This window comes from Atractosteus spatula, chromosome 7 (assembly GCF_055471065.1).
Source record: "Atractosteus spatula isolate fAtrSpa1 chromosome 7, fAtrSpa1.hap1, whole genome shotgun sequence".
Lineage (NCBI taxonomy): Eukaryota > Metazoa > Chordata > Actinopteri > Semionotiformes > Lepisosteidae > Atractosteus > Atractosteus spatula.
In genome coordinates, this window is record NC_142712.1 from 54883935 (window position 1) to 54899785 (window position 15851).

The window sequence follows — 15851 nt, forward strand, 5'->3', positions numbered from 1 at the left end:
ACCATAAGAATCATGTTTCAGTGCATGTTATGTGAATTACATGCTGTGTGTGGCCGGCACACATCCACACTGTATGGCCATATGAAGTGAAAGGCGGGGTCTTGTGCAGGAAACACTGAAGCCTGTGGGGCGCCTCTCAGTTTATCCCGAGCCGAGATGGGGTGTCCTGTAACCTGGCCGTGAAAGCTTCCCAGGGCCAAAAGCATAGGTGTGACGAGAGCCAGCAGCAGTTCACCGTTCTGCTTGAGGACAGCCGCCTGATTAAACAGGAGCACGACTGCTAGACGCTGTAGCCTCAGTGCAAGGTGAAAGCCCTCTGCTGTACTTGTTAAAAGCCTCACTGATTGTCTTGCGCTCAACCACAGGTACTCTTCTAAACTGCACAGTCTGGGGAAAAGGTGCAGGAAAGCTCACTGATAATTTCTTAGTACAGTATTCACATGAATTCAGTTAATCTCTCTGTCGATACCTTGGAAGAAAAAAAGCAACTGATATTTCACTGTACATTGAGGCAGCAATTGAAGGCGTGTGATTATTTCACATTGCTGTGATTTTGTAGAGCAAGATACTAATTGTAAAAGGGAAAAAGTCCTGCCAGGATTCCAGAACAGGGATCACACGCCATTTAAATTGGGCCATGCACCGACGACATCTTAAAAGCACTCTGATAGAGTTTCTGCTGTCTTATGCCAATATTAAAACAATGAATCCATTTCAAAAAGGTGCCTGTGCTGTGTCATGGCTGTGGTGTAAAAGACAAATTAGGGTGGGTGTGACTGGTGCATGTGTTGCCTTAAAGGGACAAACCAGTTCTAAAAGTTAAAACCCTTCTCAGGACAGAGCTTGAATTCTGTCTACTAAAATGAAATAGTTCTTTTTCTCCCAATTGTGACAGGGGGCTATTGCCTTTCTAGAAGGAGCTCGTACCTTCACAGGCCTGCCACAGGCTATAGAGTTGCGTGTTGCACTGTGTGCGTAAGATCACGTATTTGAACTTGCCCTCTATAGCTGTTCACTTCCATTCTCTGCGCTGATAGCAACAGAATCTGGGAAGCAGGTTCTCTGCAGTGTGGCCTGGGAGTGAGAGATTCCAAGGAGGAAGCACCAGGCTTTTCAGTAAACTCCCCTCCTTCTTTGGCCCTTACAAGCTTTCACACAGCCTTCCCACAACAGGTCACACCTTTTTAAGGGCTAGGACAGCTGCAGACATCTCAGGATTGCTCCAGGGAGCTGACCTGAGACCCAGCACACCACAGAATCTAAAATAAGACCCGCAGTTGTGTCCATGGGACAAGAACCCACTGTCAGATTCAGGGTGCAAATTCTGTTATTGCAGAGTTAAACTGATTCCTCCCCAATAAATTCATATGTTTTTACTAAGGTTGCTATGCTGTGATGGCAGTGGGAGGGGGTGTGAATGACTTTGCTTAATTTCTTGAAATAAACAAAGAAATTCATTTACTGTTGTTTTTTTTTTGCTTGATACATTAAGAAAAGTAGACTCATTTGTTTCTTAATGATGGGAAACTCACTGCTGGGACCTTCTGGGTTTCCTCTGGGCCATGTTCCTTTCTTTACATAAAAACATTCACAAAGCGTTACATGTAATCCGGTGCCTTTGTATCACAGACTGACTGACTCTTTAAGATTAGGGGTTAGAATCCGTTTTCAGGTGCTATAAAATGTCCTCGCTTTCTCTGCTTAAAGATCCACGTTCATTCGAAATAATCCAGTAATTATTACTCTGAGACGCGTTTGGAATTTGTGCGCGTCTCTGTTTCTGTCATTGACTCCACATGGAAGAGTGGTTCTTTAGAGGGAGCACCGTGTTCTGTAACGTTTCGGGAGATGCTGGACAAGATGCAGCTTGCCACACAGCTGCGCTCAGTTTTCTCAGTAAAATACCCCAGCTGCCAAAAGCCACAAGTTCTTTTTTTTTCCCTCAAGACGCACCGATGAGCTTAAATGTGTGATGATAAACAATAATAGAAGTTTATTAGTTCTATTCAACCCAAGCAGTAAAGTAGAAAGGATTGTTTGAAGTGGGTGGGCATCTTCAAAACCATTTGTAGCAACATGACTAGAAGCTCCAAGCATTGTTGTGTGTTTTTATGTCAAGGCTGATGAGCACTTTCTGCTGAGGCACACGCTCTTGTTAATAACTGCGGATATGAGCCAGAGAAATTTCCTTGAGGGCAGCTGAGCAAACACCCTGAGTGTGTTAATTTGGCGGCCGTGGTGAATTAGCCCCTGCAAGTGTTTCTCATGTCAGTATCGGAGCAAAACCTAGTACGTGGATCACACTTGATTCTTGAAACAATGGTTTCATGTCTCCTGCCGTAGTTCCGCACTTCTGACTCTTATCTATCGTATGCCGTGTTGTTCTAGATGTGTGTGTGCTGTAAACCTTTTTTTAGTTTCAAAAATGCCAGAGAAGCTGGAGGCTCACATGTGGGGAAGAGCAGGGGTAAAGGTCATCAGAGCAGTCATCACTGTTCTTGTTCTGTATGGGAAAGCATGGTTTCCCAGCAACTCCAAATGTAAGCTAGCAGCATCTTCCTTTACCTCGTGGTTTTATCTGGAAAAGATTCCTTTTATCGGATGTGTCTTTTCATTGTTATTTAAACCATAGATTCAGCTCTGCTGTGCATTGTGAGTTAAAGTACAGTCTTCTAGTTTTGGAAGCAGATTTCATAGTAATAAAGTCTCCAGCTGCTCAGATGATTCCCTGTTATTATTATTGCGGCCTCCCCTATGGCTAGAAACTTGTTCCACAAACCTACTGCCCCTTGATCTTTTAGACGTGAGATTGCCGGCTTGGAGATTTCTCTGTGCCCTTCATCACTAAATCACATTTGTATAGCTCCCACTGCTGCCAGGCCTGTGGTATCTACAGGAGCCGCAGGACAGTGCCTGATCATTTCTTTTAAGACACAAAACACTGTGATTGCTGTTCTGAAGATTTATTTAATGTTTTTTTTTTTATCCCACTTTAGTGTTTTGTTTTGTCTTTGTTAAATAGACATACCTATATAAAGGGGTCAATTCGTGTTAAATAATTTGTTTTTTCTATCCATCCTGCACTCATACCCGAAATATATACAGTATGTGCCTGATGTACTATGTGCAAAAAAAGGATGATCTGCTCAGCTATATTTCACAGAATTCACCACTGAATATGTGTTACGAGAGGTTGTTTGTATATTTTGTATGTGGTACTTGTCATACATAGTTCTATTTTTGATGTTTTGCCATAGCATTACATCACTTTTGCTATGCTTATAATGTGCCTGCACTGAGTTTTACAACACTGGACCCGGAGCGAAATAATCAATATTCCCATGGCCCAGTGTAGTCAACCAAAATGAGGGTGTATTACAACCATAGGAAAGCATGGTAGACAGAAGCTAAAACTGCAGTAAATGGGCAGTCGGCTTTCATGGGCATGATTGAGGCAAAAACACCCACTGTTTTGTTCCAAGCACTGTCATTGACTTTTCTCAAACCATGTGTGTATGGTACTGTACATGCTCTCCTTCCACTGGTGGCTTACTGGTGGATCTATCTAGATGGGCTCTGATCATAGCTCAGCAATGGTGAGACACAGGGCATAACCTCTACTCCTCTAGCTACACTGGTGAATTTCCAAGTCTGGGAGTGATCACAGAGGACAGGGCTAAGAAACCTCACTGCTTTGACACGTGGAAAAGGCAGCAAAATGGAACCATAGATGAAGGGCTGACTCCTCATTACTGCAGCCTTTGACCTCACCCCCAAAGCGATGATAGGAGATGTCAGGACTCCCTAATCTCTTCACTCTCCCTTGTTTGTTTAGAGTACCTTTGGTGTAATGGTGGCATGGTTTCTGAATCTTTATGACTTTCTAACACCACAAGAGGGTCAATGCGCTGATAAACATACTATCAGTGTAAGCCAAATCTCTTTTTGATCTAATGGTATGAAAAAGGTATGCATGTCTTGCACTACTTGTAGGTTCTTGTTTTTGACTTTTGTTTTTTGGAGTGCCAACATCTGAGAATGTCAGCTGTGCTAGCTGTCTGTACGGACTAAGAGCCAAAGATATTCCTTGCAGGTCGGACCAGCTGTGTCCAGCCTGTACTTGTTTTAACGTTTCTGGTATAGGTCTTCCTGGGCCTTATGTTGTGCAGAAAAAAGATGTTTAAATTCTCTGTGCATTCCACTCCATTTAGCCCAGCCTTTGATGGGCAAATTTGATATGAACCATAGTTAAAAATATACACCCATGCGTTTGGATGGAATTTTCTGGTTCCACTGCTCATATTTACAGTGAATACAGCTCTCCTGGTTAAGCCGCATTAAACTGTGTAATAAAAGATAGGCTCATCCTATCAGTTTAACTTGTCAACTAAAGCAGGGTTTAGACAACAAATAAGTTAGCATGATGAATCATCTTCTCGGGTGGAGAAAGCGTGGATGGGTTTGGAAACTGCTGAAGGGATAATGACGTACAGAGTACCTGGATGTGTAGCAGCTCTGCCTGTATAGTGGGGCGCAGGCAGTGTGGGCTGAGGTCCGATGTGATTTCTCAGGATCAGGAATCTTTCACATGCTCAGCATCTTTCACTGCAGTTTCACAAAACGTGAAAAATTGAAATGAGAAAGCTAAACCTGAGAAAAAAATAAACGGAGAGTATTAAGCAGCCTATACAGGATAGTATTTTGCATGAACGGTATAGGAAATAAATGTAGGATCAGGCGTACTGTTTGGAAAGAAATAAAGCTGAACATGAGATTCCTGGCTCTTTAAAACATGTTTGTGTTTGTGCTGAAAGCATGGCGAAAGGTGGTTTTGCAGAAGAAGGTTGCGCAGGATGAGCTTTCCGCCTCTAATCAGGATTTTTCTCTTGGTTTATTTATTCCAGATGCAAAGGAAAGGCCAGCCAGGAGGTTCTCGGCCGATGGGGTGTTCAATTATAGCTCCCTGCTCTTGAGCAGCGAGGAGGACGTTCTCTTCGTGGGCGGCAGGGAGGCGCTCTTCGCCCTCAACCTCTCCGACATCAGCAACGGAAAGCTCCACAAGAACGTGAGGGCTCCCGGAGCTGGTTGGGATTTATCTGTGGTTGCCGCGCAGTCAGGCCGCCCGTCACCTGACTGACGCCGGCCTCACAGATTTCTGTCACTGCCCAGTACTCTAATCCACACATTGTTTTTACATGCCGATTGAAGGACATACAACAAGTCTTTTTCAACCTTTCCTCTTTCTCAAACTACTAACTACTGAATTATCAAACTTACAGGAACTTGAACTCATTTTAAACAAAAGAATAGGTCTTGTATGTATATATACATTTCTTTTTTAAGGGTACTGTACTGGAATACTGGAAGAGCTTTGTTATATTTTTAAAGCACATGCGTAGCCCAATCATGACACTGGGCCATTGTTATTGAAAGAGAAAGAGCACCACCTACTGGTCTTCCAAAATACTCTTCCCTGCAATACAATTAGAAGGGATTTAATGGCTACAGACTGACCCGTTTTCCGTTAGTTCTCAGTGTTGTTTAACCGCCCAGTATTGCACTTGCTAGTTGTACAGCAGCGATTGAGCTGATTAAACACAGAGGCAGGACCCGGTCACCCTCCTTTTATCATGTCAGTGACGTTTCAGGAACTCTGGCGTGAGAACTGAGCACTTTCCTGAGAATGTTGGGACCCAAATTATCCACAGTTTGATTGTACATTGCATTCTTTTTCTGCTATTTGGCCTGGTTTCCTTTCCATGCTGAAAGGAAAAGAAAAGAGACACAACGTTTAGATTTTGGAGCCTTCATCAGGTGTGAATCTTATGAATGAATCTTATGAGCACTAGGGGCTTATAAGAGGGGCTCATAAGTCTCATGAGTCATATGAGCTCTTAATCTGTTTTAAGATATTCATTGCTGTGGAATAAGTACAGCAGTGAGAGAAACAAACATTTTTCCCCTTATGTTTCTCGCAAACCGCCATCCCCTCCCCAGGACACATGACACTCCCCCTTAGCAGTGTCTCACTGCTTGAGAGCATCTGGGTTAGGATTATTTTCAGTACGTTTTTAATATTCACTTCTTGTAATTTTCCTATTAACATTTTTTTATGCAGGCAAGCTAGTAACAAGGTGTGCTATTTTCAATAAGTTGCCCATGGCCTTCAGGGTAGATGTGTTTTGCAATGCTTCTTTTTTAGTATAGCGTACGTATTGAGAGTTTTTGTTAATCAGATTTTGACTCCTGCTTTGCAGCTGACGTGGAGCACTCCGGAAAAGAAGAGACACGAATGCAGTTTTAAAGGGAAGAACCTGCAAGTAAGAAATGTCTCTGCCTGCCTTTTGTTTTACAGATCTTCTCAGAAATTAAATTTGGGTGCCCAATGTGAAAGTCAAACAGTGAGAGGCTGTCTGGTTAGGTTAATGACAGTGTTACATTTTCTGAAAATAACTACCGATTACTGAAAGCAACTGAGGTATTCCCACTTCAGCACAGGATACTGCACCTTTTCATTTTATTTGGCAATTGAAAGATTTCTTATAGTTTGGTGCAGTGCTTCCCAGCACTAATTTTATTTTTCTCCAACTGAGTTCTTAATCACAGGCTCATTGATTTCAGTTTTCCCTTTGAAGCATGTCTGTAAATTTGCTTTCAGCAAATTAGTTCAAATGGCATTTGTAATTGGTTTCAACTCTGTACCAGTTTCTGAGTTTCTGAACTGCCCTCATTCAGGTTGGCAGCCTGAAATCTAACCATTGGAACTGCTGCAGAAGGAAAATAACACTTATTGTGGGAGTGCCCAGCACAGCGTCATCCTCACCTGTGTCTGTTCATCTTCAGCTGATCAGTTAGTGAGAGCTGTTTAATCAGCAGTAATGGCAAGCACGTTGAGCAGAGTCTGCGCAAAGTTCTTTTCGCTGAAGATGTTGGGATCAGTGCCCTTTGAAATCGGATATTTTTGAAAATCAGGGCTGACTGAGGAAACACGTTAAATAAAAGTCTAAATGAGCAATCAGATCAATGAAGTCATGGATTAGCAGTAGAGATGCAGATCGCAGTGGGAGTGAAAATGTGTAGACACCTCCAGCAGCAGGGCCGGGTTAGTGTGCTTTTGAACAGGGACACCCTGACATGACAACTCCAGACATTGGAAACTGAGACGCCACAGTTATTGGTTTGGCAGAAGTGCTACGTGCCAGTGTGTGCATGGTGCTTTTCCACAAAGGCTTAAGCTGGAATAGACTGATCCTGAAGCATATTTTTCAATTACAAATGTTTCTGCTAACGTCATCAATTCCATTTGGTCTGACATGGCCTGATATTCATTGACTTGACAGCACGGCTCCGCTTTGAAATTTACAACTTTTTCAACCAGATCTGCATATGGAGACTGTTGGGACGAGAGCTGAAACAGCATCCCTGGCAAACGGAATATCCCTCTCAAACTTAAAGCGGGCGTAACTCAGTGGAAATGAGCTTTTTGAGCCAGTTTCAGCCTGAACCTGTGTTTTGCGTGTCAGTTCGATCAGCGTCTAGATGTGGCAGAGAAAAGACACTAATGAAATGTGGAAGATTGTATCTGACATTGAAATACATTACTGTTTTGTTTTCAGTTGTGTTCTCTTTTGGTTTAGACTGATTGCTTCAATTACATCAAGATCTTGCTCCGGCTGAACAGCACACATCTCTATGTATGTGGAACATATGCCTTCAGCCCCATCTGTGCATATATAGTAAGTTTCATTTAATTACTTCAGTGCTGAGGATAAGAATCCAACCCTTCTTTGTTTTGGGGAGCCTACTTATCCATTTAATGTTATCAAATAAATCTTTTCCCTCCTATCCCTGCATTCATTCTAGACTTATAAGGTTTTATTAAATTTTGTAAGGCAGTGTTTCTGCATGAGCAGAGATTTCGTCTAAACTACCTTAAAAGAAGAGCACAAAGACTTATTTGTTTAGTCAGGCTTTTAATAAGTGTTTACCTTTTCTCCTTTTTTGGCATTTTTATCACTATCTTTATTTCTTTATGTCTCTTCAATGTTATTTTTTTGTTTTGTTTTACCCTGTTAAGTGCCCCTGTAAGTGCTTGGGCACTGAAATACATCCTTGTAAACCTTGTTGTCTTTATTAAATTTAGGATATTGTGGTATTGAGGTTTCTTTCTGTATCCAGCAGCAGCACCGATGTCAGACTTAAGACGATCTCAGTACTTAGGAACACTTAGAAACTGCCCCCCTGGGCTATATTCAACAGCTCAGCAGGCCTCCAAACTTATTATTGGTGGGTTTTTTTTCTCATCACTTCAATTGACCTAGCCCTCCCGAGTTATACAGAATAACATAAAATGATTCCATTCTGAATGTCAAGCAGATGTTTAATTCTGTAGGCTGTCTATCCTTTCTTCAGTTAATCATTAATTATTTCTCTATTAACCACGACTGCTACACAATAAATTGAACATTTATGGTTTGGAGTCTGTAGATACAAATAACAGAGGCCACAAGTGTCATGCTGAGTCGGACCTGGACGTGTGCGTGTGTTCCTCCTTTAACATTTTAGCTGCTTTCTCAGGGCGGGCGTGTACTTTGTTTTCCAGCGTATCTCAGACTTTGCGTTGGTGAAGAGTGAAAAGGGGGACATTGTTACCGAGGATGGTCGAAGCCGATGCCCGTTTGATCCAGAATATAAATCCACTGCCATCATGGTTGGTGCGTCCTGTTCATGAACATCTCGTGAACTTTTGTTCAATACTTCTTGGTCTGTTGGTCTGTTTGATACTGGCTGATTTGTCTTTCTCATTCTTAATAGAGATCTGTTTAACTTTTTTTCGTTCTCCTCTTCTGCATTAGACGGTGAACTGTATGCTGGCACGGTCAGTAACTTCCAGGGAAATGAACCGATCATTTACAAGAGCCTCGGTCAGGGGACCCCCTTAAAAACCGAGAACTCCCTGAACTGGCTTCAAGGTAAACACAGCACTCTGGACTTTGCAAAATGTTCTGTTTAACTCTCAATATCCCAGGAGAGGGAGGGGAGAGAGAAGCCCAAAGGGATAAAAGAAAACCGGAATGGCCAGGGCTATCAGCTATAACACATGTAGATCAAACAGACGAGCCGCTCTCTGCAGTTTTGTAAAAACATGCTGCACTTCGCATACAATTAAATGAGAAACTCCTGTTTTTTGATCCCATTAGAGCCTGCCTGATGTGTGTAATATGCCTGTGCTAATATCTGAACACGACTACAAAAATAAACTTCTACTGAAGGCTCTTCTGGGCTTTTTTGCTGTTATTGCAAGACTCATTAGGATAATCTATCCCTGAATTTGCACGTAAGCCATTTTTTTCTGTCAGGGAAACACAGGCTGTATCTTCACTCAGGGCTTTTAAGCAAACAGATGGGAGTTTTGGACATTTACAGTAACCCTCATCAACATACTGTAGATACATGTTTAATATTGGTAAACTCAGATCTGGATATGAGTCTAAAAAGATTTTGAAATCTAATGAAAAGATTTCCGGACTTTATAGCAAATTCTCCCCAATGAGTTTATTCTCCTTAATAAATACAATTAAACCTGTTCTGGTCTAGCAAAGACCACATTTTAAAAGAAGTATCTGAAGATCCTTTGCGCATCAATTCTCACTTGCAGTCTTCTTTTTTCTCTCAATTCTTTCTTCCATTAGACCCAGCATTCGTGGGGTCAGCCTATATCCAAGAGAGTCTACCAAAAGGCAACTCAGTCGGCGACGACGATAAAATCTACTTCTTCTTCAGTGAAGCGGGAAAGGAGTTTGATTTCTTTGACAACACCATCGTGTCGAGGATCGCCCGTGTTTGTAAGGTGAGAACGCGGGCAGAGGAAAGGGAAGCCGTGCTCTCTGAGCACAGGGCTGAACTCATTGTGTGTGTTGAGCTCTCAAGGCCGACAGCGGGGGCAGTGATGGGGGTACTTGAGCTTTAAAGAAGTTGAGGGCCTCAGAGCAGTGCTCACATTACAGACTTTCCCCTGTCTTCCTTTCCAGCTCTCCTGCTCTCTCTGACAGCCAGCCCATTTCAGCCCATCTTCCCTGTCACATGGGCCGGTTTGTTCCCCTTTGGCAAAGTTTTTTTTTTTTCTGGGCAGACAGTACCTTAGCTGGGTAAGGAAGAAGGCCTACAAAAAAACTATACGTGGCAGTGGAGCCGCAGAGTCTTTTGATAAAGAAAGGATGTTCAAATGCTTAGGTGGTGCAGAGCTTTGAGCTGTCTGGCTTCGCTGACGCCTTTTCCATCCCATCATCCACACCCCCATGCAGTTATAGTACATGGTGCTGTTACACAGGGTTCAGAGTAACGCTGCCAAAACAGTTGTCTCATTTTAAGCTGCGTTTGGCTGCCTTTCTCACAAGCGTCATGCAGATTTAAGGAAAGGCAATAAGATGAAGTCTCAGAAATGCAAAGGCTGCTCAAAATGAGACAGTCTCTTGTTTACAGTACTGGCAATGAGAATAATCTTTAGGACAGCATGTAATGTTGAGTGACAGCTTAATACAGACTACCTCGGAGTTTTTATCTTGGCACACTGAGCAGTGACACTTCCCAGTAAATTGGCTGCTTTTTATGCTATATATGGAAATAATTCTCCGCAGCCTTGCCAGACTTGAAGGGGGAATAGCAATGCAGGGGGAAAAATGAAAGCGGAAGAAAAATACTTACAGCACAAAAATGAGGCTGCTTTTATGATTTTCATATCTACTGCAGTGAGCAAACAAATATAATAACTCCCCCAAAGCCCATTATTTGGCTAATTAAAAAATATTAGCTCCGATGGGACTTGAAATAGATCTATTCATGGCACAAGCTTACAGGCCATTTTCAATTGTCTCATTAGGTTTCATTCAGTAATTAAGGTAAGTGGGGTGTTCATGAATAGCAGTAAGTGCATGCGTATGAGATCTTTCATTAGCTACAATTCTTCAGTACAAGGTGCTTGTTCTGCTTTGATTGAATTCTAGTTTAGCTGTATTTTCCTCTTAGGAATTGCATCACAGCTTTGCAAGGTATATAGTGTTAAGAGCTTTGGATCACCATGTTTGCAGGCAATGCAGCTTCTAGGCACCCCAAATCCTTTTCATTTGTTTGTTGCAGATCCTTGGAGTACCCTCCTGCTGTTTGATGTTCATGGTTGGCACAGATTAACATGAACATGTAAATACACAAAAATCGATCATAAAGATACAGAGCAGTGCCAGTATGTTGTGTAGGGATCACATTCCTTTTTTCCTTCATACACTAATAGACATTTAACTTGTCAATCAAGACATAAAGGTGTGTAGAATATAAAGAAACAAAACAAGGTACTCAATCACACTATAGTATACAGCTCCTGCACCAACACAGTGTACAATGCAAACCTAAAATGTACCTCAGCTCAGCATAGTTTGCACAAAAACTTGCTTTCGTGCAACTTATAATGCTAGACTTTGTGTTATAATATATTTTGCAGACCAAGGCCAATTGATTTTGGTCACTGGGAGAATGGAGTTTGCTGGCTGTTATTTATTTTTTTGCTGCTCTGGTTTTGTTGCAATTTAATAATGTTTGAAATATAAATACAAAAAGTACATGGGTAATTCTTTTGGTTCCAAGTTAGATTTCCAGTCCAAGAGATTTGAGTGCGTTGACTGCAAAGGAACATGTGAATATGAATTCCACGCTGGAAAATAGAACAGAAATATTGAGACTTAATACACCTGAATAAGTCTCAATAGCTGAAACATTGCTTGATGGGCCAAATTAACACAGTCCATCTGGAATGAACACTAGAAGGGCCAGAGGTACTCCAGGATAGGTAGTGGGAAACTCTGCCCGAAGGCAGTGGATCCAGCCCTGGTCCTGGAGAAACACTATCTGCTGGTTATAATTCCGGCTGGGCTCTACATCTCCAGTGCCGATCGATGGCTTAACCCACCAGCTCATTTCTTTGGTCAATCCCGAGTACTGTTCCCGGCAACTTCGGCACACAGAATTGTACACAGGCTCTCCTTCATTCTGTTCAGACAACTCTTACTAATTAATTACTGATCAATTGGTGCAGTTGATGGACAGATGCAGGTGAGAATGACACTGTACAGGACACGCCCATAGTGGGGGTGGTACTGTAAAGGACACGCCCATCACAAGAACTTTCCTTCAGCCGAGGTCCACTTGGTTGCATGTCAGGCTGCTCACCTGAATGAATGGATTTCTGAAGGGCTGATACCACTGACAAATCCCATTTTATCTTTTAAGAGCTGAAAGCAAATGATCAAAGCTGTCCCACATAGAAAGCTGAAGTCAATGAGTCTGTGATTAAGAAGTTGGCTGGAGCAAGAACGTGAAGATGCAGTGTTCCACCAGGACCAGGGTTGGGAATCACTCCAGGGCACCGATTTGAATTGGACTGCAAGACCAGTGATGATAATGAATACTTCATTATCCATGTTCTTCATGTCTTGCTGTCCATTGAGACTGCAATGCACAATGAGTGTATCAGGCAAGCTGATTACTTCAAAACACAAATTCTTAGTGTTTTGCAAAAACTGCAAAACAGACCATTTCTACTCATCGAATAATTCATACTGGCTTTCAGAAGTTTAATGTTGTAACCTGTCTAGGTGGGGTTAAAATACATTACAACATTACAAACACAGAGTCACAAAATGTACCCAGTTAGCAAAATATTGCTTCACTTGCATGGCTGAGGTGCTTTAATAACACACCCATATTCCTCCTACATACAGTACACCCATCAGTGTTATTCATTTCTTTCTCCTGCTATCTCTTTAGTCACTGTTTATTCAGGTGCCCAGTTTGAGGTTTGGTCCACAGCCGCTAGTCCTGTTATAAAAAAATATCCAGGGCTCTGAAAACAAGAAACAACTGATTTTTGGGCCAAGCTTAGTTCCTGTTTTCCTCTGTGGCTATAATGAAGCAAATTTGACTTTCTGTGTCTGTATAGAGAGAGAGGATGATGGAGACATGTTATTCAGGTTGGAATTGTTTGATTTCTGAAAACAAATGTAGTTTTGCTTATAGCATTTGCATAACAGAAAAGAGTGGTTGGAGGGTGAGGTTCTCAGAAACAGAAGAGTGTTTAATTTCAACTTCATAGTCTTTTTTGTTTTAAATAACCATTAGTATTACTTTGGTAAAGAAATGGCCTTTGTGAATTTAGGATGATAAGGAACCAGCTCCTACAACAGCCCAGAGGAGATGAGAGGATAAAGATTCTCTCACCTGCTTTCAACTGCTTTCTCCTACTTGCATCTGTTTTTAGAAATGCCTTTGAAATTCAGCAAAAATAGATTTTTTTAACAAAACCGGATATATGATGGATTTCAAAAGAAGAAAGTTTTTCAGGCCCAGCTGCAGTTGCAGAGTAGTCTCCCTCAGGGTCTGTCCCTTCCTGGGCCAGACCTGTCTGAACATACAAGCCAGAAACCACACCAGATCTGAAGGGGTAGATTTCAGCAGTGCCTTCCATGTGACTGCTGGCCTCTCAGATACCATGCAGAGACAGGCATGGGCGTCAGAAGAAAAGTGAAAATGTGGAGGCTGGAACAAATGTGGTTTGTTAGCCAATGGGCAACTGCAGTAAATAATTGCTTCAGAGTTTCTGCATTCATCATGTGTCACTTCACTTTTCATTCCAGCTTGTTGTGTATGATTAATGGGTAACCTCCTTGCCTGCTGATGAAGCGACAGATTTAATAGCTGTGGGCTGCAGATGCTATTTTTCAGGAGAAGATGCTGTTTGTGGTGTCTTTTGTCCGGGTTTTGCATCGTTTGGCTCCTGGAGGAAGATGACATATGAAATATTGTAGGCTGTTGAGGGTTTTCAGATCAGTGCCTGGATGAGGAATTTAAGTAATTGCACTAGAGAGTGCATCAAAGCCGACCTGGAGCCTCTGCGTTATGGGTCTAATCATAAGTGCTCCATTATCTGAGAGAGAGGCCTTTCCACACTCATAGTAGGTCACCATGTTAGTTTGATCATTGAAATAGTGAACGCAGTCTTATTTAATAAAATTTTTTATTTCGCTTTCATACCATTTGCTGTGGTTGTGACCTAGATGTATTACACACAAAGCAGGTGTTTTCAGACACAGGCACGCGTTTCTTCTCAGAGGAAAGAAGCAGTTAACACAGGTGTACACAGGTTTGTCGATACTCTGATGGAGGCACTAATTTACCCTCCAACAGGTTACAGGAGTCTGGAACAAGCTGCCAACTGTTTCAGAACCCTGACTTCTCTGAAAAAAAAAAACGCTGAACGAGATCCTAGGATCAATTAGCTACTTCTTACCAAACGGTCTAGATGGGTCAAGTGGCCTTCTTTTTGTAACTTTTCTTAGGCTCTAGTTTTCTTAGAACTTTTTTTTTTGTATTACGATAGCAAAGAGGAAAAAAAAGTGTTCTTTGTTCTTTTTTGCTTTACTGTTGGTGTTTTTTTATTATTTTTATTCTGGGAGGGTTTTTGATTTATGAGAGTGCATATACTTTTGATGTCTACATAGGTCATGTCAATCTAGAATTCATTTTCCCTTTGACATAAACAGAAAAGGAAATGCTTAACCTTTCCTTTTTATCTATTATTGCTGTGCCTCCTCACTGTTTTTTGAAGTTTGTGTTTCTACATCGGTCCTAACTCCCTTCAGAGTTCTCTTAAGAGTTAGACTTACACTCTTACTTACAAAGTTCGAACTTAGATTTCTGCTGCATTGAATTTCTCGGCCTGGAGACATGGTGAGGATTACTAATACGTGTTAGGGTTTGCTTATTACTTTATGGAGGGGGTTATTGAGCAGGTCTGGGCTTTCCAGATTAGACATTTTCTGCTACTCTCTCTTTTTATTTTCCCTTTGTTAAGTAACATTTCCATCTTGTAGCCTGATCTTATCAGATCTCAAAAGCTAAGCAAGCCTGGGTTTGGTCAGTAAAGGGATGGAAGACCTTAAAACCAGCTAGGTAGGTGGCTGTTGTAAGAGGTGTTGGCAGACAAGTGACGTTCTTCCCTCTGGACCAGAATTTCTAAACCAGTGCCCCACGACTGGGGACATTATGCTGTGGGAGGTGCCACCTGTTGGAGAAGATGTTAAACCAAGGTCCTGATTTTTTTAATCATTAAAAATCCCATAGCTATGTTAGTAGTAGCAGGGGTGCTGAACACAGTGTTCTGGTCCACTCATAGCTTGTACAATCTCACCTAAGGTCCACCATAAATGAGCTAGTGAAGCACTTCTTCACCTAATGTGCCTTGCACTGAGGCAGCTGACACAGAATCACTGCTGTTTGTCACGCACATGGGTCTGCACTGCAGTGACACTTGAAGTGGTTTCCTTCCGATAATGCAAAGCACCTTTGTAACCTTTGGGATGAAAAGGGCAGAAAAAAGCAATTAATCAAATATAAACATAGCTCAAGGGCATCACTCCTGGTTTTTCTGCGGCACGACAGCGCCCCCTGCTGTTATTTGTGTGTAATAACTGTATGTTCCTGACCTCCTCAGTCTGTTACTCAGACTCTTTCGCTCTCGGTCTCTCCTCAGGGGGACATGGGAGGGGAGCGCGTGCTGCAGAAGAAATGGACCACGTTCCTCAAGGCGCACCTCCTGTGCTCCCTCCCGGACGATGGCTTCCCTTTCAACGTCATCCAGGACATGTTTGTCCTGACGCCGGGCCGGCAGCACTGGAAGAACACCACCTTCTACGGCCTCTTCACGTCGCAGTGGTGAGCAGGGCCGTCGGAGGGTGGGTTTCTGTAGAGCTTTCTGTAGATTTCTGTAGACAGAGGCACCACTTTATTCAATAAAGTCACTTGGC

At 42.3% G+C, this 15851-nt stretch overlaps 1 protein-coding gene across 2 annotated transcripts in view; it reads left to right on the top strand.

Annotated features, from left to right (window-relative positions):
• LOC148831445 (semaphorin-4B-like) overlaps positions 1–15851 on the top strand; it is a 60843-nt gene that overhangs the window by 34045 nt on the left and 10947 nt on the right. For both annotated transcript variants that reach the window (XM_088921297.1, XM_088921298.1), the window contains exons 3-9: positions 4905–5065; positions 6258–6320; positions 7638–7736; positions 8603–8714; positions 8856–8972; positions 9693–9850; positions 15578–15759. In XM_088921297.1, coding sequence (XP_088777423.1) covers positions 4905–5065; positions 6258–6320; positions 7638–7736; positions 8603–8714; positions 8856–8972; positions 9693–9850; positions 15578–15759 — 892 coding nt within the window. The remainder of the gene's footprint in view (positions 1–4904; positions 5066–6257; positions 6321–7637; positions 7737–8602; positions 8715–8855; positions 8973–9692; positions 9851–15577; positions 15760–15851) is intronic.